Raw genomic sequence first — 22,887 nt, forward strand, 5'->3', positions numbered from 1 at the left:
CCAATTACATTATTATTTTTATATGTTAAAAATGTTTTAAACTAACATTTAAATTATTTATCTTATTTCATCCGTTCCATCTCAAATATTAGTCTGGAATGTAATTTAACAAGCCTAAAACAATTAACACAAAAAGAAAACTATATCAATTTAATTCCACGGGTAACTAAAAATATATTTAAGCTTTATTTTTAAGAAAACCTTCTAAGATGATATTATATAACTAATGTTCGATAACTTTTAACTTTTAACGTGAAACACTTAAAAAAAGAAAAGATTGAAATAACATTAGACAGACTAAAAAAAACATTTAGCATAATTAGTTGAGTGTAATTAATTTTGCATTGGGCTCACCCGCTAATTTCTGGGACATCGAAAATTCTGCGCGTTTGGATTTTGAATGAAGCAACCTGCAAAACCCTAAACCCTGTTACTCTTTCTTACTCCCTTTCTCTTTCCTTTTGATCACATAGATGAGATGAGGAAGAAGCTTCTGATCGCAACCACAAAAGGCATCTCCTTATGCTCCAATCGCAACATCTCTCCCAAACCCAACCTCTGTAACTTTCTTCCCTCTCATTTTCTTCTCATTTTTCGTCTCTGTCTATGTTCTGGTAACCTTCTTATGTTATTTTTCTCAAATAACAACTTTACGTTTTTTTTTTCTATTTTTTAGAAGTAAGTTTTTTACGGTCTTACAGAAATGAAGCCGAGTTCAGTAATCAACAGTAATAATATTTTCGGCACTGTTATGATTTTAGGCTTGGTGCCTTGTTAAGTTTAATCTGGCTAGAAATGGAATTAGAATGCGGGATCGGGTCAATGGCATTATGACATTTTCGTGTTTTTCTCATGTCTGTTAAGGTTTCTGTTTTTTTTTTCTTTTTTGGCGTCTATGTTCTTTGGAAAAAAAGTTGGGGAGGTTAAATGATAATGATCTTAAAGCAAGAGGAATGGTCTGTAGAGTGTTTTAAGGAAAGAGGAATATTTTGTGATTTTGGTGTAGTTTTTACAAAGAAGACTGTTTTATGACTTTTAGTTCCGCCGCGAAGTTGTCATAACAATAGGGGTAGAATAAAAAATACTCGGTGGAAGTTTTCAAAGGAGATCTCACGGTAAATAATAACCCGCGAAGCTCTATCTTGCCAAATGGCGGTGTATGATCCATGTTGCAGACCTCAGACAGTGAATACGGCTCTATTGTTGTATGTGTGATATTGAGTATGTCTTAGTGCTGGGAGGTTTGAGAAGTTTGCATAAGGTTGTAGGTTCAAATCTCGTTACTGCCATTGTATAACTCTTGATTGTTACTTTTGGGGAAGTGGGAGCACTTTTCTTGATGCTTACTGTAATTTAACTAACTTTTTTGTTCAACGCTTTGGTGTTACTTGACGCATACCAATGTGACTGTTTTTTACCTTTTGGAGTTTCTAGTTGTTAGTATTGATTACTGTTTTCCAATGCCTTTCTTTGGAACTGTGGTTGTAATACATTACCAGTTACTGAGATATTGATTCTGTTGTTGAATAACTTGACAGCAGTATCCTTTGAAGTATGCTATTCTGCCGATCCAATTAAAGTCCAGAGGCATGGATGGTCACATGCTGCTACTGTCTCTTCTGAGGCACCGGATGCCCAGAAAGGCCAAAAAAGGCTTCCAAGACATGAAAGAAGAGCTATGGTGGAGTCTTTTGTGAACAAGTATTTCTTGGTTTCTTTTGAATTTGAAGCTTTATTTGACATTTTATGAGCTTTCCTGCACTATGTTTCATCCTGGCATGTTGGTGTTTCAATTATTCAGGGACGCTCACATCACAGATACCTGACTTTTTTCTGACTATTTTCACATGTAGTTAGAATTAAAATAGTTTGGCATATTGTATTTGGTCTCCCTTTGCCTTTATCTATTTTAGTTTTTTATTTTTATCATCAAAGAAATCAATGCATTAAAAGGTTCAAGCAGTATCAAATCCAATTTTTTTGGATTTAAAATTCAATCCACATAATTGGATATGGATTGGTATTTGTTTGGGTTTTAAAAAAAAATTCTGAAATCAGTGTTCATCCTAGAACATCATTTGGTCAAGAAATTTTATTAGCCTTGGCCAAAAAGTCACCGGCTCTGACTCAACTAGGAAGCCATTGCCTGCGAGACCTCAACCATGATGTCATTGGTTCAGGCTCAGCTGGCATGTTGTCTGTTGGGCTTTGTCTTGGATGTTTTCTCTTTTACTATTTAGTATATGCTAGTGTTTGCAGCAGATTATCTGCAAAATCCAAACCAGTGTTGGAAACCTATTGTTAGGGACCAGAATACATTCATCCAAGTGCAAGGGATTCAGAAGCAAACAACCCTGCTTCATGTTTAAAACAAGGAAAAATCTACGTTTTTATTGTATGTTAACAAGTCATAAGGGGTAATAAAATAGATTACGGGTAGCAGGAATCGAAAAATGATATATTTAATTTTTCATGTGCTCTTGCTTGATCTAAAGGCTTGGTTTTATTGATCAGTCATTCTTTCTTTTTATCTTTTGTCTAAGTCTGACAATAAATTCACATGATTGCATAAATCCTATCTCACATGATTTTATATGTCCTATCTTGTTCATAGTGGAGTAGTCTATATATGTACTTTCCTCACACCTTTGTGCTAGTTTTATTCCTTGAGGTGCAACAAGCGGGTTCTCAGGGACAGGAAAGGAGAATACATATAGACTACATACTTTTATAGTCTTGTGTCCATACTGTTGCAAAAAACTGGATTTTACTAATTTACTTAAAAATAGAGATTTTTTGTGGATTTTCTTAAAAGATCCCTTTATTATCGAAATAATGCAACATTAGAAACACTGTCATTGTTTATGAATTTTGGTTAACTATTCAATGATTGGACTTCTCTTGTTGTTGAACTGTTTGCTATTACTTATTACGGAATAACGCTATCTCTGTAGGTATAGAGCAGAGAATGCTGGGAAATTCCCTACAATATCAGATGCCCAGAAACAAGTTGGTGGCAGTTTTTATGTTGTCCGGGATATCATTCAGGAATTAGAATACAAGTCTAGAACAAATTCTTCAAATATTGTGAATGAGATTTTGGTGGGAAAACAATTTGATGACAGTAAACATCCCACCACCAAGTCTGCCGGTGTTTCATCTGGTAATATTGAGATTGCAAAATACAATGCTATCCAAGATGGTTCTCAATCTGTAGATTTGAATGACAAGGAGACCGTGAACGCTGGATATGAGCATCATGAAGGAAAGAGAGAGACACGTACTTCTTGCGGGGAGAGGAGGTTGTTTGAAGAAGTAGAAATCATGGCTACATCAGTAAGCATTGCATTAACAGCGATTTTTGTTGTTATGAATATATTAAATATAGTAGGTCTACTTTATTAGATTATGAATTTTGTTAAGGGTGTGCAAAATATCCAAATTATGAAAGCCAATCCACAACCAAATCAAACCAAACCAAACCAAATCACTTCAACTCCGTTTTAATAAAATTCCAATTCAATCCATCCATTAACAAGTTAAAAATACATTCTTGAAATATTTTTAAAAAGGTAAGCTCAAGAATTATTTAATTATGAAAAAATTGGTTGGATAATTCATTTAATCAGTATTGATAGAAGGATCCATTGGATTTTGAGAAATAAGGGATGAATAATTAATTATCCATAAAATTAAATGGACGAATTTGATTTTATCAACCCTTTCATATTTTTGCAATAGATAGATTGGATGGATTTACATGTGGATGGACAGGATGCATGATAGATAAATGGATTGCTTTGGTACCCCTAGCTTCATGTCCAACTCCAAATTTTGGATTTTAAAATCAATCCAATTAATTGGATATGGATTAGATATTTGTTTGGATTTTAATAAATCTTAGACTGTACATCCTAAAATATCATTTGGTCCAGAAATCTTTTGATTAGCCTTGGCCATAGAGTCAGTGCTCAATCTTGACTAGGGAGTCATTGTCTTGGTCTTGATCAAAGTCATTTCTAACCCCTTACTAAACTGGCCTCAAATTTGGAAAGCTTCAGATTTAAAGTACTGTCGTACTGCATAACCTTCATCATCTACCTGACAACAAAATATATAATGTGCTTATAAATTGTGCAAAACATCTTAAACTGCATCTCATTCTTTTTCATGAGGTTAGTCAGTAGTTTGACCTTTTTGATCTGGCTCCTTAAATCTTCACTTTTGTTAATTTTATACAGAAAATAAGCAGTTTTCTCGCACTACTCATAATTTGCCTTTTGATGACAGAATAATCATTGCATTGCACCTGAAAGTAATCTTGTGGAAACGTGTTCTAAGGAACCTAACCCATCAAGTCTCCATATGCCAAATGATATCAAGACAGAGGAAGCTGTTCCTACTTCTTCTGATTCTTTTGCACCTGAAAGTCAGCTTCTACAAGAGGAAAGTGAACATTTTTCTCCGTCGTATAGTCAAAATGATGGTACTGGTTATGATAGAGCTCGGGGCCACAAATATGATTCTGTTCACGTAGAAAATCATCGAGAATTGGAGGAAAAATGCATTAAGAAAGCAGATTGTGAGAGAAGGGAGCAACTTGATTTGGAAGACCTGTCTAGAGAACTTCCCCATTCAAGTCTTCAGGTGCCAAATGATGTGAAGTGTAGTGAAGCTGTATCTAGTTCGTCTGATTCTGTTACCCTAGAAAGACACCCTCTAAAAGAAGAAATAAACCAATGTTCTGATCCTTTTATTGAACAATCTGTAAGCAGTTGCAGCGAAGGTATGAGCCATGATTCTAAGTTTGTTGATATGGAAAACCATTCAGCATTCGAGAATGCAGGGTATGAGAGAAAAGACAAAGAGGCTGCCGATGGTTCAAAGCTTGTAATAGAGCAACCTCAAATGTGAGTTTTTTGATATCTTTATAGATATATAGCTAATATAATGTTATTATAATTTGCATTACCACTTAATAATACCAGCACTAGTTAACTACTGAATAACATTGGAATGGTACCTAATTTAGTAAGGTGAGGACAGACGTAGTCGAATTATTAATATTCCATGGGCACTCCTTAGTGTTCATGCAGAAAACATTGACGAAGAAATTTGAAATTAAATAATAATTTAAACAATGATGTAGAGAAGAACCAAAGAACAGGCTTGTAGACAGTTTTAAAATTAATGATATTCATGTACAATAAGCAAATACACAATCTGAAACCCACATCATCCTATTATATACCCAGGAGAATATTCAGAGAATAACATCCCCTAGTCTTGATCAAAGTCTAAAAGTGAAATGGTGCAACAAAGTTTACATGAGAGCATCATTTTATGTTAATGAAATAGATGTCATAAAATTTATGAAATGAAATTTACTAAGGTAAAACAAGCCACTTCTATGCGCAAAATACATCTGTGGTAGATTAAAATTATGCACACACATAAGTTGAAGTACTGGGACCAGATGTGGGTACATCTTCGTTGTTCATAAATATATTATTTTGTTTTCTGAGTTTTGAAACTTAAGTGTATTCTTCCTGAAATAGGCTTTCATGGATTGTGCATGTGCAAAGAACATATGTCTTGTGCAAAAATTTCCTGCCTTTTCTATGGGTTTCCTTATATTATTCTATTTTTTCAATTTTCATGTGTATTTTGTTTGATGCAAATGTGTGTGCGATATTAAAGTTGCTTTCTTTCCAGGGACAGCCCTAATAGCAGGGATAACAATGTTTCAGTCTATTCAGAAAAATCAACTTTGTGGGGAAATGTGAAGTCATTTGCTAATGGCATCTTAAATATCTGGAAAAAATTGTGAAGCTTGATGGAAGTGTATGGTGCAACTTGTAAGAATCTCAATCTTATTGTGCATCTTAGACGGTATGCATAGAATTCATGGGATTCCTAACTCCTTTTGACTAGTCATTACATATGTACCTGCAAATCTTATTCTCCTTTTTTGCTATCCTTAGATATTTCCAGAGGTTTTGCAGCTGAGTTTCGGCTATGATAAAGCTGCCTCCTGTTCGACTTATTTGTAAGATATTTGCGCATGAGTTTGTTGCTCCTCTGCTCCCTTGGCCCCCATCTGTGGCGGGAGGGGATCAGTACTATAGTTCCCAATCTAGGTAGCTTTCCACTGTAAATGTCTCTCAAAGGAAATGCTCGATTTTTTAAATTTCTCCCCTACTCAAATTATGTTTTCATATATGAATTTGAGGGGCAGAATGGAAGGGTGAAAGAAAGCCAAGATCAGTTTACGATGATGAGGCTTTTGTATTTTGGATACATTAGAAGAATAACCAAGTGGTTTTCAAGGACTGCATCCCTCCCCTCCCCCTCCTCCCAGGCACAAGACTAAAAAATTGAAGAAATTATAAGGGTTTTTGAAATTTTGTTTTTATTTCCATCATTAAGTATACTACTGATTACCCTCAATCCAGAATAGGTTTATGTTGTCCAAACTTGCAAAGCATGAGCACCAATTGCTGTGATTAGAAATTGAAACTACGGTAATTTGGAGTTAAATAAAAAGATTGTAGTCTTATCCTTTATATTCCATCTTTGTCCATGTGATTTGCATCTGATTCGAATGTGTAATTTGCATTATCTGAACTTTTTTCGAATATGGCCAGATTCGAATGTGATGTCCAACATTTATGTTAGGACCCTCTACCGTTTGGCAACTTTTTGTTTCCTTTTATAATACAATAATATGTATTTTTCCTTGGTATCTGACAGAGAGACTTTTCATGTTATAAATGACATGTAAAGCTATGCGTTGTTTTAATAGATGATATGATAATACACTGTAATATTATAATATAATTTTTTCCATGCTATCTGGTGAAGCACAATGCGGGTTACATGTAAAACTGGGTATTGTTTGATTGGCTCTCTGCCACCCATATACACAAATGAAACGAAGTGACAGTTCAATAGAGATTAGTTCTGCAACTGTGTTGTATTCATTAATGGAAATGGATATATTTTTTTATGCAAATACTATTTTTCTATGTAATAATACCTTTTGGAGTGGAGCAAGGATAATGTGATATTTCGAGGTCAGGTATATGTTAGAAAGAGATTGTTGCTGCATTGATATATCTGGTTTGGAACATTAACTTACAAAGTCAAATATTAATGCACTCACAGGTACCCAATTTAAATTAAATAAATAATTGTAATGGAGACAATTTAGGGTAGTGATGCATGTGAAAAAAGGTTTCATATGTCTTATCTTGGTGTCACAATGCCGGCTTGCAAGTTGCAGGGCTACCATATGGTGGATCTTGATGTCACAATGAAGTTCTGCAATGCAAGTTGTATTGTATTTTGTCTCTAAAGTTAGTATTTGAATATGTATCTGTGATCAATTTCTTTTAAAGTATTGTAAAATATGAATAAGTAATATTTAGGAACTGATATATTTCTACTTTATCATTTTAGACAAGACTTTGTTATTATAGTTTTTTTCTGAACAGCCATAGTAATCAGATGCTGAAACACAGATGAAAAAGAAGAGTCTTCAAAATGACATTTATTTAGTCTAGCAACAAAAAATATTTGGAATTAAGAAACACTGTTTTGTTTTATCATAAGCTGTTATCTTTATTAACATTTTTTTAAATGTTATCATATAGTAGAAATTCATAAGAAAGATCCATCATGTGTAATGTAAGATGTTTTTGTGGCAAACAAAACTGCTGCGTCACTGAATTCATGATGCAGCAGAACATTGTAATATAAAATTTAAGAATGACAGCTCTTGGCTGGTATTGCAAGATAACTATAACTCAAGTAATTTATTTGTATATTCTAACTCTGCAAGATGCTTTTGTGATAAAATTAATGGGGTGGCTTCTGCAAACAAGAAACGCCAATTCTCAACTGCTTTAAGTAAAAGCATCGTTAATTTAATATCTGATTCTAGCATCTTAGATTAGTTCATTAAACAACATTTCATATTAGTTCCCCAAAAACATTGGAATGCTCTTAATGATGATAGTGTGTGAATTGTGGATGTTGGTAACTACACTGATTATAATATAGTCCATTTCTCAAAGCATGTGAGTGATCAAGTAATTTAATCGAGTTGTAGATAAGCATGAATGAGACAATCAAATAACAATCACTTAAAAATGAACTGAATCAACATGAAGACATTGCTAGTTGATTTGGAGGGTTAATAAATTTAATTAAAATTAAAAGTGTGTTAGGAGGACAATGATAGATTAAAGTGGACAAAACTACATTTAGATACTAATGAACTAAAAAGGAATGTGAAAATAAGAGATTAGGCAATCTGTAAATGGTAAGCATGAACACTAACAAATACATTTTTTGACACACCCTTCTCAAAACATATTTATTTCTTGACTAAAACTTATTAAAAATTACAAAATTGAGAAGAGGGATTTAATGAATGATAATTAAGACCCATCAAAGTTTATACTTTTCAATAAATTTTAACTAAAAACAAAAAATTGTTAAAAAAATATTGGAAATTGTTACCTTGCTACATTTTTAAACAATATTTCAATCGGTTCAATGTCATTTCATTGTTGTTACAGATAATTGACCCGCTACTCTAATAATCATATTTACAGAAATAAGGTTAAAATTAATTTAAATATATTTTTCTTTTTCAATATTTAATGATATTTTTTAAAAATAAATTTGTGACAATAATTTAAGATTTTAAAACGATAATATCTCAAATATAATAATTAATTCTTACGATATTATTTAAAAAAATTTGTGGATGAAATAATAATAATTTTTTAACTTAATTTAATAGTCTTACATCAAATTTACAAATTAAAGTTAAAAGTAATTTAAATATATATTTCTCCTTTAATATTTAGAAACATCTTTTAAAACCAAAAGTTACGATAGAAGTTTAAAACGACTATACCTCAAATACGACCCTAATCATATTAAACCTAAATTGGTTGAAATAATAATAATAATTTTTTTTTTTACTTTATTGGAGCACTATATAAATGATTTGAATTGCTGATAATGAAGGTATAAAGTTTATGTATGAGTATTGTTTGGTTTATTTTGTATAGTGTTGAAGCAAGCTACCCTAGTTTGCTGACATAAGTGGCATTGTGTTGCATGGCTGGCTGTTGCTGGCATTTATTTATAATAATTGAGTGCACATCAATCACCCAATAACCATTCAACATTTATAATGCTTAAATAATTTACTGCATTGCTTTAGGGTGCTCATTCCTTGAAAAATGCCTTAAAATTAGGATTCAAACTCTTTACCACTTTGACTGCTCCATTTAGTGGCTCCATAATAACCCATTCATTCTCACCTAAGAAACCCAATCTTTTCTCCTATAAATGGATTAGGTCTTTGTATAAATCACAATGTAAACTAGTTTTTAACTTTAGTAATAATAATAATAATAATCTTAAAAATTATATCTACCCAGATTTATGATTAATAATCACACACAAAAAAAAAAAAACTTAAAAATTAAACTCTTTAACTATGAAAGGAGGTCTGGTTTTGATGGATTTATATTTTACGTAATATGGATTATGATTATATGATATTAGTCTTACACATATAAAATATTTAACATCACTTTTTTTTTTCAAAACTTTAAAGACAACGATGTTATGAGTTTTTATTCTTATATAATGTTTATCTTTGTCTATTTTATCCAATGTGAAATTTTAACTCACACTTGACTATTTCCGACAGGTTTCTGATGTTCATATTTTCATGTGTTTAGTTTTAATATGTATTTGAAATGTAAGCTTTTTTTTATTATTATGTTTTTGCTGCTTACATATTTATTGCATTTAGTTATGTAGCAAATTACATATTAATTAAATCCATTAAATAATAAGGAGGCAACATAATTGCTAGACATACAAAAATCATATTCTAATATTTTCACTAGATAAGTTTAAACGTTACAAAGCTTAGTTAGATATAAACCAATAAATTAACCTTACGGTACTATGTAGGTCATAAAAAATGTAGTTTGTAATTATTTTGGACTTGGTTAAATTCAAATAAATTAATGGAATTGGAACAAGTGAAAGAACTTTGTCAATTAGAATATTGTTTGCTTATACGTCCTATTGTACTTGTGTTTATATTATAAATCCATCATGGGTCTCAAAAGTAAAAGTTCTGAACAGTATGAAAACATAAATTCGATTTCTATTGTCTTTTATAAGTGGATATTTTCTGTTGTCATATTTTACAACGAATAATATATGATGTTCTTTGATTCATGCAGTCAATGTACTTAATAAAAAAAACAACTCTTTGTTATTGTTGCTGTGTAAAGCTATTATTTTTCATTATAAACACTACAACAATTTATAATTTGGACCACACTAAAATAGACAACGGCTAAATAAATGTAGTCTAAACATATAATAAACAACATTTTTATAAATGATGTATAAATATCATGAGAGTCCATGATTATATAATTGTTGCTTTAAACTATGTAGGCAAAACTAGTAAAAATGTGATCTAAAAACATATGTAAGGTATAAAATCAACATGTAAAATTGTTGTTTATTGTAAGAATTTTAAGCAACGGTTTTAAAAATATTGTCATACTAAAAACCATTGTCTATTACCTATAGCTACACTCATCTATATCACGCCTAAAAAATTGTGGTATAATCTTTAGACCATGGTTTTTATAATTTATATCATAATTTTATGTTGTTATCTAAAGTGATTTTTGTTGTAGTGAAAATTGACTTATTTTAAAAAATTTATATAGCATCACAGGGAAGTTGCAAACCATTTGTTGTTTTGCTTGTGGTTTGAACATTTGAAGTAATTTCTCAGGTAAACTTCTGCTAACAACAATCCTAACATGGTGTACTTACAAGAATCTAACAAACACTTCTTAAGAATGATGTTCTTCTTTCTTGAGCAACAGACAGGTCAAAATGTTGTCAGATTCTTGCAAGTATATACATTCACTGACAGTAGTTGGAACATGTATTCTCATCCAAGCACTCTAGAAAAACCAAAGAAGAAAAAGAAACTGTTGTTATAAAAAAAAAAAAAAAACTTATTATGTCTATTCTATAGGACAGGGAACACACCTATTCAATGTCTGTCACACTATTTATAGCAGCAAGAAATATGATATTCTGATTATAATACTTTCTCAGATGATTTCTTTTCTTTGTTTCACAAAAAGGTATGAGTGTTGCGTCACTGGAATGTGGCAAATTCATTGATGCACTGCTACATAACTGCATAGCGTAAGAAGGGCAAAGTCAAACTCTAGCTAACTTTTCTTGATGACAACCTCTACTACTTGGTCATTATGCTCCTTATTTTGTGCTCATCAATTTCAACATATATGAGTTCATGACACTATTAAATGCACAGCAAAAGCTTTCTTTTGGACCAGTTAACTGACCCTTTTCTTTATATATTCTAATTTGAAAGCATCACAACACAAGACACACCTTCTTCCCTTTCTTCAATGTTTCTATGCTCTAAGGAACACACAGGAAGTTCTTAAATGCTGCATATTACTTCATCAGCAGAGTTATAAGGTGACTGTTCTTTCTGGTAGGGTATGTTAATGTTGTGTTACCACTTGGTATTAAAATTACTGTCTCATCAACCTTTTGCTCAAATTTTCATCATCAATTTTTTGTGGTTCACACACCAGAAAGATTTATAGAATCTATATTTGGTTGTTAAGATGTGAGGTATTTTTGTGAGATTGTGAAAAGTCAGCAAATCTTATATATAGTAAATTTTTTTGGTCTTATGAGGTACCGCGTATGATTATCCTTTAGATTGCATATGGAGACAAAAAATTGGATTCATATTCTCCAAATAATGCTGCCAGATTGTGATCTTGTGTCCACCTTTTTTTATTTAATTTTGGTTGAATGTTTACACGTTAAAACTTGCTTTAATAAAATAGATTCTGGGAATGATTTGTTCATGTAAAATAGGAGAGTGCACTTGGTTGGATTTATATCAAATAAGGGAGATGTATTGTCCAAAAAGTTTAAAATCAATTGAACTCAACCCTTTTATGTTTGTGTACACTTTTTCTTTGTTCAATGTGGAATTTTATAGTTCTCCAACACAACTTTTTTTATTTAGTTTTCGTTGTATCGGTACATGTTCAAACTTGTCTTAATAAAATATATTCCGGGAATGATTTATTCACGTAAAATACTAAGTTAACATGGCCCTACCAGATCTTCGTAAGTTTGGTCAACTATGCGTGTTTGGCCCTCATAAATTCTTCCTTTTCTCTATAAATAGTTGAGATTTGCATTGACAAATGATTACCATGTTTGGCTCAATATGAATATGCAGTTTTCTCTGCCAGGTTGAGGTGTGATTTCTTTTTCTCTGCATCTTATTTCATGGAGAAAATGAGAGAGAATATTTCAGAATCTGGGCTAGTTTTGATCTCAGTGATATTGGTCACAGCCATATTTGCAAAAATAATTCTATTCAAGTTAGAGAAGGAGGATAAAAGAAAATGCAGATTACCACCAGGAAGAAGAGGATGGCCTTTGATTGGAGACAGCATCAATTGGTACAATGCTGTTGCAAGTTCTCATCCTCCTCAGTTTGTTGAAGAAATGGTGAAGAGGTATTTCCTGCCAATTTGCCACCACAACAAAAAGTGCTACATATTCTAGCTTTTGAAATAGTTAAGTTTGGTTGATTTGGAATTTTAAGTTGCTAGTTAGGTAACAATTTTAACTGGTTAGTTTCTGAGTTTTTAAGAGCTGATTAATCCAACCACAGACCCTATGAAAGGACAAGTTTAGAAGCAACTCTTTTGGTACTTTTAGTATTGTTTTCTAATCAAGTTGAATTTTTTATCTTGATAATCAAGGTAATGAAGACCTACATTAAATGTTAACACAGTTCTGTATGAAAAATTCTCTGAAAACTAAGTTGTTCTTAAGGGAATACTTTGCAAAAGCTAAAACTCCATTTGTGAAACCAATCTGATAGATGGAACCTTCATTTGGCGCAGGTATGGAAAGATATTTTCTTGCAGCCTATTTGGCAAATGGGCAGTGGTGTCAGCAGATCCAAGCTTCAACCGCTTTGTAATGCAAAATGAAGGAAGATTATTCATTTCAAGCTACCCAAAATCTTTCAGAGATTTGGTTGGAAAAAATGGTGTGATCACAGTGCAAGGAGAGCAACAAAGGAAGCTACATGGAATTGCCTCCAATATGATGCGTCTGGAGAAGCTTAAGTTCCACTTCATGAATGATATCCAAAAGGTCATGCTCCAAACTTTGGGAAATTTTAGCAACAACCAAGTCATTCTTCTCCAAGATGTTTGTAGGAAAGTAAGTAATTTCAACTGATAATGCATTTGTATATGTGAAGTTACCATTAGTATTTAGTGCATGTGGCTCATTTTCAATTCATATCTGCATGATTTACTTCAGGTGGCTATACATTTAATGGTTAATCAACTCTTGGGGGTTTCAAGTGAGTCTCAAGTCAATGAAATGGCTCAGTTGTTTTCTGATTTTGTTGATGGTTGTTTATCCATTCCTATCAACATCCCTGGCTATGCATACCACACTGCTATGAAGGTACAACAATTAAATTTCTAAAATCATACAGAAAATACAGAGTTATATGATTTTTGAACTATGGCTTAAAGAGGAATATTGTCATTCTCATTGTCAATACCTTCAATGATTGAACTCAAGAACCATCTTAAATGTAGTGAAGAAACTTGGAAAACATTGTTATTCAAATTTATCACTGCAGACCCTTCTTTCCTTTTATGACTGTTATTAGGCCATTATTCTAGTAATGATCTTACATTTATAGAACACAATTCTGAGACTAACATGATTAGATGAGATTATGAAGTGAAATGGTATTGAAGTTTACATTGTTTGGATATCAGGCAAGGGAGAATATCATAAGCAAGATAAACAAGATCATTGAGGAACACAGACAAAAGGGTGCTCCCATGGAAGGCAATGGTGTACTTGGAAGATTGCTAGAGGAAGAAAGCTTGCCAGATGATGCTGTTGCAGACTTCATTATCAATCTTCTCTTTGCAGGAAATGAAACAACAACCAAAACAATGCTCTTTGCAGTCTACTTCCTTACTCAATGTCCTAGAGCCATGAAGCAGTTGCTGGTATATATATGGCACAACTAGTCTTGAAATTTTTTCCTGCATGTTTATTTGATATTTTTACTCATTATCATTAGGTGAGTTCTTGAGTTATATTTAAACTGAAGAAGAATTTGTTCTATAGTTCTTACAAAACTTTCCCTTGAACAGGATGAACATGGTTCACTGAGGAGTGATTCTGGAGATGAATTGCTCACATGGCAGGACTATAAAGCAATGCCATTCACTCAATGTGTAAGTGATTAGCTTTTCACTGTTTAACAAATTTAGATTCCATTTATTTAGAGTATATTTACATTTTTTTGTATATTCAATAATAGAAAATAGTGGGTTTTTTAAGTTTTCATGTTCTTGTCTTCACGAACAGGTCATTGATGAAACACTGAGACTTGGGGGCATTGCAATTTGGTTAATGAGAGAAGCAAAAGAAGATGTTCAATACCAAGGTACAGAATTTTGAGTATGTGTAAATATGATAAGCAAAGTTAGTCTTACAATAGTTTTTCTGCCACATTTTAGATTCAATGATATATATATATATATATATATATATATATATTCACACTTTATCATTCATCAGTTAAATTTCATTCTGATAAAACAAAAGCAATCAATAATAGTCTGTTAAAACATTGATACAATAGTAGAACTCTTTTACATGGATAGTAACATAACAATTAGATTCTAAACCTTTACTTGCTGATAATTGATTAATAACTTAGCATTGATACATTCTAGTACTATTGCAACCAATTTATCTAACACAAACTTCTCTGGTTTTGAGCAGATTTTGTTATTCCCAAAGGGTGCTTTGTGGTTCCATTTCTTTCAGCCGTCCATTTAGATGAGAAAGTATACAGTGGAGCTCTAGACTTCAATCCTTGGAGATGGATGGAACAAGAAAATGAGGTTAGTTTCTCATACAATTTTGATGCATTCTTGACTTTATTAAGTACTTCATAGTTCTTTAATTTTTATTGCATTTTTTTCTTAATTTTTATGGTGTGAATGCAGGAAAAGAGAAACTGGAGAAGTAGTTCATTCTACGCACCATTTGGAGGAGGTGCCAGATTCTGTCCAGGAGCAGAGCTTGCACGCCTTCAAATTGCTCTTTTTCTTCATTACTTTGTTACTACATACAGGTAACGCTCCTCTCTAGTAAAGATTCCACACCGATCAGAGATAAGACGAATTTACAATGTATAAATAATGTATAAATACGTGTAAACATTATCTTATACGTTAAGTTGATAAGGTTGAATTAGATTTAAAGTTCACTTCTCAAGACTCTTAACTCACCAGACTTATCTTTAGACCTAAAAATTTCACAAATTTCACTTCTTGTCTAAGAATGAGAATCACAATACACCTTCTAACACATCTTTTTACTATTGATAATGATTCTCACTTATAGTTCTATAAATTTAAACTATTGTTAACTACTATTAGAATGTACTAAAAGATCTATCTATTTTACAAATCTGCTGCTAATCATTTGAAAAGTGTTAATAACATGTTTACTAATTTATTTGTTAAGTATTACTACACATGTCTCAGTTTTTTGGTAACTTTCAAACTAGCAGAATCTATGATTTTCAACCACTATATCAACTTTGTAGAATAATAATACAGAATGTGTTGAAAGACATTTAGGTGCCATAATTTTGAGCTTAATCATAAATTAGCAAACTTAACCATAGATGATTGATTGAATGTTTTCATGAACAGATGGACACAGATGAAGGAAGATAGAATGTCCTTCTTTCCCTCTGCTCGTTTGGTGAATGGTTTTGAAATCTGTCTAACAAGAAGACAGAATGAGACAGATTAAAAGATGTCACCAAGTTCACCTCAAAATCAAGCCTAGTTCTTCACTTTTTTCAGTAATTGTTTTCTCTGGCTATTGTTTTTGCTGAGTTCTTTCTCAGTTCTCCAACAACAGTATGTTTCAGAGTTCAAATTCTGCAGTCACTTGCCATGTATAAAATATGAATGTAAAATTATACTTTTTATATTGTAACATGTACATTACTCATAAAAGGTTGTATAGCATACACCAATTCAGTTTATGGCTTTCTATTTATTTTTTTCCTTTTTCCAAAGTCCCATCTTCATTACTTTTTGTGTAATCAAAATAGTGCCTTTATTATTATTATTATTATTTTTTAATGAGTAGATCATTAGTTTAGTATGGATGAAATTAATAAGTATCCAATAAATTTTTGAAATTGAGATCCGTCAGAGGTATCGATCGCTTTCGAGTTAGGATTTCGTTACTTGTTTTTAAAATTGACGTAAAGAATTGTATTTAAACGGTCTTAAACATAGGTTCTGTAGTACTATGTAACGTAATAGAATCCGATAATAAATTATAAACATACAAAATTAAAATTAAATAAATTTATATTTTAGAGACATATTTTACACTTCGTTAATTCGAAGGACTATTATAATAGTATTTAACTTTAGAAATTACGAAATCTCTTTTTAATTTTGGAAACTTAAAAAATAATCCATTTGTTAAATATATCAACAAATATATTTTTATATATAGTATCACACGATTTTTTTAATTAACTATTATTTTCGAGAATGGTTTATAAAAATTTAAATTGTATTAATAAATATAAAAGTTAACAATTAATATTATTAATGTTAATAAAAGTTATTCATAGTACTAAATTTAAGGTTTAATTAGTCGGATGACATTCACTTTTGTTCAAATGTATCAGTTTGCTATCTGTTTTTATAAATATGTCAATCTAGTCCCAACTTTTTAAAAAAAGTGTCTTGATCAAATCCTTTTCAGATAAAAATTACTAAAGTCATTAACTTAATTCATAACTTTTTATTACTAAATTTTAATATAAATATCAATACTTAATTTTGTTAGTCATTTTAAATATCAATACGGGTATTACTATTTTTTTGGTAAAAATAATCTAATTGAAACATTTTATAAAAAGTTGGAACTCAATTAACACCTTTTTAGAAGCGGGTACCAAACTGACACATTTAAATAAAAGTGGATATTATCCCACTAATTAAACCTAAATTTAATTCTTTATTTTATGTCTTAAATACATAACATATTTGTTTATAAAACTACATAATAAAATATAATTCCATTCATCAAATTTATTGGTTTTAATTTGACTTGTTAGGATTAAATTTTTTTATTTTAATTATTTAATAATTTTATAGATTAAGTCAATTCTTTCATCAAATGTTTATATTAACTACGCTAATTTTAGTTAACATACTAAATGATTATTTCTCAAGGTATTCGATATTATATTACGCCTCGCCAAATTAAAGAGATGACATGAAAGAAAAACTAATTCTTCTAATAAAAATGTTTTAAAAGATGAAAATTGAAAATTTTAAAATTTATTGATGAAATAACTATAATTTTATTATGTAAAGTAAACTTATAAACTCTTCATAACTATTTTAAACTTTATTTATTTCTCTTATAGTCAATAAATATGTAATTTATATTTGATATATTTAATAATGGATATACCCTTATCCATCAAATATATATTAAATAGTTCGTTTAAAAACTAAAAGATATAGTATTATCAATAATGTAATATAAAAACATATTTTTTCATTTTAGATATATACTGTACCCAATTTAAGAAAATAAAATATTATTCATTATGTATGTCCAATTAATACATATATTTTGTCAATAAAGACAAATTTATTGACAATTTCCCTCTTTTGTTAATTCCAATTTTACCAAAAAAAAAAAAAATCAATTAATCAGTTCATTCACACTATTTATCCGTTTTCCCCCACAAATTAAAACAAGAAACCGCATTGTTTTTTTTGTAGGTTTTAGTGAAATAAAAGTAGAAAAGAAGATTTATGTTCGGGAAGGGTCATCTTCCCCTTTGAGTGTCTCTCGCACGCACGGACGCAGCGAAGGAATCAAATCCAATTTCAGATTCTCGGCGTTCTCTTCTTTCATCACTTCCCACTATCAAAGACAATTTTGCAGAGTAAAAAGCTATGGCAGGAAGAGAAGTTAGAGAATACACAAATCTCAGCGACCCCAAAGGTATCCCATTCTTCATTTCTTTTTTGTTCGAACTTTTCAATTCGTTGTTCTTGTTTAAAGTTTTGATTTTTCTTGCATTTTAATTACTGGGTATGTGTTGATTTCGCAGATAAGAAATGGGGTAAGGGAAAAGATAGGATTGACGATGAGGATATTACTTTCCAACGAATGGTTGCAAAGGTTAGCGCATTGATTCACCCTCCGTTATATTATGTGTGTGTGTGGATATTAATGCAATATGTAATTTGGTGCTCTTTTGCAAGTATGCTTTAAATTGCTGTTGAAGCTAATCTAATGTCTGATTCTTTTTTGTAAGAAACCCTTAGTGTTAAGGGCCTCTTTTTTAAAAAAATGTTTGGTGATATTTTGGAATTGGTTTTCATGTATTTGTGATATGCCGAAAAAACTTATTCATGAAACTATTCTATGATTTTCGATTGTTCTGTAATCGTTGTATGGGCCTTAGGATAGTAACTTTGGAATAAGCCTTGTAGCTGTGTTGCATGACATGGTGTTACTAACATTGGTATGGTATCAGTACCAGGGACTGAAGAAAAAAAAATTCTACAACATTGGTACGGATATGCGATGTGATGGTATATCATTTATTTAGAGAAACATGAAAGTTTAAGACAAACGTATTAAAATGATTATGTAAATGCAATTTTCATAATGTTCGGACAAAACTATGTTCGAAAATTAAACTGAGAAAAGGTTTTGAATGAAGTAGCTGTTTGCTTCAGTTATTGTACTGAACACAACGACACTGCATGAAACTTGGTGTTATGCATGGAATGATTTATTCTTTAGTGATGAATCAGGTATTTAGTATATCTATGTTTGTGGCTTCTTTAACTTCACTGACCTTGATCAGGGAATGTAGCTAATCAGAATTTTGTAATTTTGCTGTGTTGGTTTTCTCTTTTGGCCATGTGCTGCCTTCCTATACTTTTGTTTTTTCAATTTTCAAGCATTTTTTTTGTGCAATTTGAGGGATTTTGCTGATAACATGCCCCGGCAGGGAACTTGGCTTCCTGTATTGGGTGGCTGATGCAAGCAGATGCAAGAGGTTGCTGGGGAGCGTGGAGGTTACCTTCATGGTCGAGGCGGTACTGTTCATTTCGTCTTACTTTTGTGTGTCTGTTTGTTGCTTGTGCTTCTACTTCACCTTCTTTTTTAGTTTCTTTCTTCCCTTTTTTTAAATTTTAAGTATGCAGCCTTGGACAGTGATGATCTACTTTATCTAAAGGAGCAAATGGAAGCTGAGGAGGATGCAGAGCGCCTCCTTCGCCGAACTGAGAAAAGGGCATTTGCTGCATTTAAGATATCCTTTTGTGGTGATTGCAATACATAACAATCCATGTTTCCATTTTCATCTTGAGTTGATTTGATACTGATTTTTCATGCCCTATGACTACAAATTTCTTGCTTCATTCTTGCATGTATGTTAGCGTATGACCAGAGTCATCTTATTTTCTTAATTGCACTTGAAAACTGTGAATCAATATATTCTTAACTAGATATGACTGTGAACTGATAATGGGAGATGTTGAAGGTTTTGGGGTGGGTTGAACCAAGATTTTGAACAAATTACATAGTATGATAATATATATATATATATATATATATATATATATATATATGTGTGTGTGTGTGTGTGTGTGTGTGTGTGTGTGTGTGTGTGTGTGTGTGTGTAAGGTGTAACATATATACGCTTAAGTGAAAATATAAGAATGTGTGTGTCTGTATTATGGTACAAGTAGTTTATAACAAATCAAACTACTACAAAGTTACAATAAATCACTGTTATTCTTTATAAACATTTAAATATGTGCTATAACAAAACAAACAGATTTCTATGAATACAATTATTCTCACAATGCATAGTGTTTCTTGGTATGTAGTTTTGTGCTGACATATGGGGCCCTCACTCTGTACTTTTAACAGTTGACTCCTGACTTAGTGCCTCGATGATGCATTAATTTTATTGCACACAGGGTTTGAATCCCTTTCTGCATGATTTTGGCTGTACTCACATTAAGCTTGTATTGGTTCAATTGGTCAAACCCTAAATGACCAGTTCCCGGGTTACTTCAGTTCAGTTCACTTGGAGTTTAGCATGTTCTAGGCTGGCTTTTAATGTTATTTAGCATTGATTGGGCTGTCCAGTAGTGCACAGTCAATTCAATCAAACTAGCCATTCTGGTCCAGTTTTATAGACTATGCATTGGATCTTACGTCATCCATTTAAGATGTTGAATGCTATGCAAGTGCTTTAAGATGATATGTAGGAGTAGTGGGGTTGTTCTTTAAGCATGACAAAAATTCATATTTCAAGCTATATGATTGTAATACAGTTTTTAGTCTAGAAATTTTATTCAATGAATTTAAACAGGTGTTACATTTTTCAATATAGTTGTCTGATCCTAATAACTTCTGTTGAATTGATATGTACAAAATGCAACCTAGGCTCTATTTACATATTCATTTGTCCTCTTTCATTGTTTGTGAAACCTATATTATATGATACTGGTAAAGTGTTTCTGATAAAGCTGCTTGTTAAGTTGTATGTATTACTTTGTTTCCCCTTCACCAACAAATACAGAGCTGCAAGTTTAGCGGATTCGACACCTGCATCTGTACCATTGGCATTTCGCGTTGAGCCAAAGCCAAAGAGTGGTATTAGGTAGATCTTCCCAATCCTTCTTGTCCCTCCATGCATTCCCTTGTCTTTCCTAGCTTCAGTGATTCTCATTCTCAAAGTATTTATGAGTTTTTATGATATAGGCAACAAGATTTGCTGAAAAAGTTGTTGAGATTAAACCTAAGAGGCCAAGATCTGATGGCAACCAGTCAACCCCAGCTTCTCAAAATGCCCCTGTCACAACTTGTAAGCCTGATCATGATCCTTCAAAAGAGAAGCAATCTTTGACAGGACCAAAGAAAGTGCAGGAACAATCTTTATCTGTATCAAAGAAAGCTGAGGAGCATACTCCTTTGGGGTCACATGAAACCGAAGCTAAGCCTATGATTGAAAACTCTGGTGGGGGATTACTGGGCCTGGCATACGATAGTTCTGATGATGAATGATTGGTAATTGCAGTTTGATGGCAGATTACTTCTTTCCATCATTGTCTTTGTAGGTTTTAGTTTTAGTACAGAATGCTTGATTTGTTTAGAGAAAGTATTAAATTGTAGTCAAGGCATAAAAAGTTTCCTGTATGAAGCATTAGTCTTTTGAAGGTTGGAAAAGAAAATGAAGTACTACTCCATCACTATATCTGTTCAATTATGTGAGATACAATTTTGTATGTGAATTCATCTCATCTCATCTCAATGTGCCAGTTTTGTTTATCTTGCTATAATTCTGAAGTGATGGTATGGTCCTTGAGGAATTACTTGTTCAGAAGAACCATGCAGTATGGATGTTGCTTGTTGTAGCATGGATTCGATTTTGACTTTTGTGGTATGGTGTCAAGAAAATTGTTGAGTAAACAAATTTAGTGAGGAATAATGTTAACTTCCATAGAAATTAAATCTTTCCTATAAAAGACTTTTTCTGTAAACATGTGACACATGAGTAACTTAGTATAAACATGAATAAGGTGGACGAAAATATTGTTCTAGTAATGTGAATGTTATAGTATTAGTATTAAGGAGAAAAATGTTAAAAGCAAATGTTTCAAATGTGACTTGTTGAAACATGGATAATTAATGCAAGTTATCCATGTTATACACTATGGTTTAGGAGGGTTAAAGAGTGAATCAATTGAAAAAAGAAAGAAAATCTGAGAATTGATAAGGTTGGATAAGAAAAATGTTATGTGTAAATAAATTTGGTGAAGAATAATCTTAACTTCCATATAAATTAAAATTTTGTATAAAAACATGACAGATGAGTGATTACGTTCTTTGATTTTTCTTTATTGTAAAATAATGGACATCCTTTTATATTTAATTACTGACGACAAAAGGAAAACTATTAATATATTTAAACAAATTATTTAATACTATTCAAAATATTGAAGAGAATAAATATATATTAATAATCAAGTTTATTCGAATATCACATATACTAAAACAATAAAAATGTATTGATAAAAAAAAGTATAAAATAAAATCATAAAACGGATTCAAGCTATAAAAGGTTTATTTACGGTTTATGTTCAACTGCATAAAACTTTCATATTTGGTTCTAATGTATTTTTAATTAAAAAAAAAACTGTCTAATTTTCTATGTTGAAATCTGAATTTATCTTTATTGTGTTAATTCATTTGAATCACGTATAATATATATTTGTATGCTCTTTTGGTATTTTGATTATTATAACATCTTGGAGTAACAAAAGTAGTCTATAGTTGCAGACATCATTCAACTCTGTTGAAACTTTAGGCATGAAAAATTACATCTTTTATAATTTTATTTCACTAAAACACTGAAACATTAGAGACAAGAATCAAACACAGATACCCTCACAATTTAAGATTAGGCTTTTACTAATTATGCGTTGAACAATATACAATTTCATAAATTTATAATAGTTTGGATACTATTAAATTTTCTAACCAAACAAACCTGGGGTGGTGGCGCAGTTGGCTAGCGCGTAGGTCTCATAGCTCTGAGTTATCCTGAGGTCGAGAGTT

The 22,887-nt window shown here is 31.5% G+C and overlaps 3 protein-coding genes across 11 annotated transcripts; all 3 read left to right on the forward strand.

Annotated features, from left to right (window-relative positions):
* Positions 1-328: 328 nt before the first annotated feature.
* Positions 329-6,571, forward strand: LOC114180260. 6 transcript variants are annotated; one of them, XR_003603651.1, is made up of 6 exons: positions 329-560; positions 1,539-1,701; positions 2,955-3,336; positions 4,291-4,910; positions 5,716-5,892; positions 5,985-6,571. XR_003603651.1 is itself a non-coding variant. In XM_028066549.1 (6 exons), the coding sequence occupies exons 1-5, from the start codon at positions 479-481 to the stop codon at positions 5,828-5,830; spliced, it is 1,362 nt and encodes a 453-aa protein (XP_027922350.1). In that variant the 5' UTR covers positions 329-478; the 3' UTR covers positions 5,831-5,858; positions 5,985-6,571. The 6 variants fall into 6 exon arrangements, 3 of the variants coding, with proteins under 3 accessions (XP_027922350.1, XP_027922349.1, XP_027922351.1); XR_003603653.1 differs by having other exon boundaries at positions 5,722-5,892; XR_003603652.1 differs by having other exon boundaries at positions 1,542-1,701.
* A 4,600-nt stretch (positions 6,572-11,171) lies between these two features.
* Positions 11,172-16,263, forward strand: LOC114181623 (abietadienol/abietadienal oxidase). Of its 4 annotated transcripts, none has more exons than XM_028068127.1 (10): positions 11,172-11,577; positions 12,362-12,644; positions 13,038-13,362; positions 13,465-13,614; positions 13,938-14,177; positions 14,325-14,408; positions 14,542-14,620; positions 14,962-15,083; positions 15,189-15,316; positions 15,903-16,263. In XM_028068127.1, the coding sequence occupies exons 2-10, from the start codon at positions 12,412-12,414 to the stop codon at positions 16,003-16,005; spliced, it is 1,464 nt and encodes a 487-aa protein (XP_027923928.1). In that variant the 5' UTR covers positions 11,172-11,577; positions 12,362-12,411; the 3' UTR covers positions 16,006-16,263. The 4 variants fall into 4 exon arrangements, with proteins under 4 accessions (XP_027923928.1, XP_027923927.1, XP_027923926.1 ...); XM_028068126.1 differs by having other exon boundaries at positions 11,173-11,577; positions 12,375-12,644; XM_028068128.1 differs by lacking the exon at positions 11,172-11,577 and having other exon boundaries at positions 11,792-12,380; positions 12,479-12,644; positions 15,903-16,262.
* Positions 16,264-18,002: 1,739 nt separating this feature from the next.
* Positions 18,003-21,597, forward strand: LOC114182459. Its single transcript, XM_028069329.1, is given in 7 exon segments — positions 18,003-18,243; positions 18,353-18,423; positions 19,304-19,352; positions 19,461-19,567; positions 20,847-20,929; positions 21,031-21,050; positions 21,053-21,597. Coding segments are annotated over 7 exon segments (660 nt in total). The 5' UTR covers positions 18,003-18,194; the 3' UTR covers positions 21,334-21,597.
* The last annotated feature ends 1,290 nt before the right edge of the window (positions 21,598-22,887 follow it).

This window comes from Vigna unguiculata, chromosome 4 (assembly GCF_004118075.2).
Source record: "Vigna unguiculata cultivar IT97K-499-35 chromosome 4, ASM411807v1, whole genome shotgun sequence".
NCBI lineage: Eukaryota > Viridiplantae > Streptophyta > Magnoliopsida > Fabales > Fabaceae > Vigna > Vigna unguiculata.

Bases quoted from the DNA above. Each gene is read 5' to 3' on its own strand.
- LOC114181623 (XM_028068127.1), top strand. From the start codon at position 12,412: ATGGAGAAAATGAGAGAGAATATTTCAGAATCTGGGCTAGTTTTGATC. The intron at 14,409-14,541 runs GTAAGTGATTAG...CTTCACGAACAG, and splicing joins CAATGCCATTCACTCAATGT to GTCATTGATGAAACACTGAG. The intron at 15,084-15,188 runs GTTAGTTTCTCA...GTGTGAATGCAG, and splicing joins GGATGGAACAAGAAAATGAG to GAAAAGAGAAACTGGAGAAG.
- LOC114180260 (XM_028066548.1), top strand. From the start codon at position 479: ATGAGGAAGAAGCTTCTGATCGCAACCACAAAAGGCATCTCCTTATGC. The intron at 561-1,538 runs GTAACTTTCTTC...ATAACTTGACAG, and splicing joins CTCTCCCAAACCCAACCTCT to CAGTATCCTTTGAAGTATGC. The intron at 1,702-2,954 runs GTATTTCTTGGT...CTATCTCTGTAG, and splicing joins GTGGAGTCTTTTGTGAACAA to GTATAGAGCAGAGAATGCTG.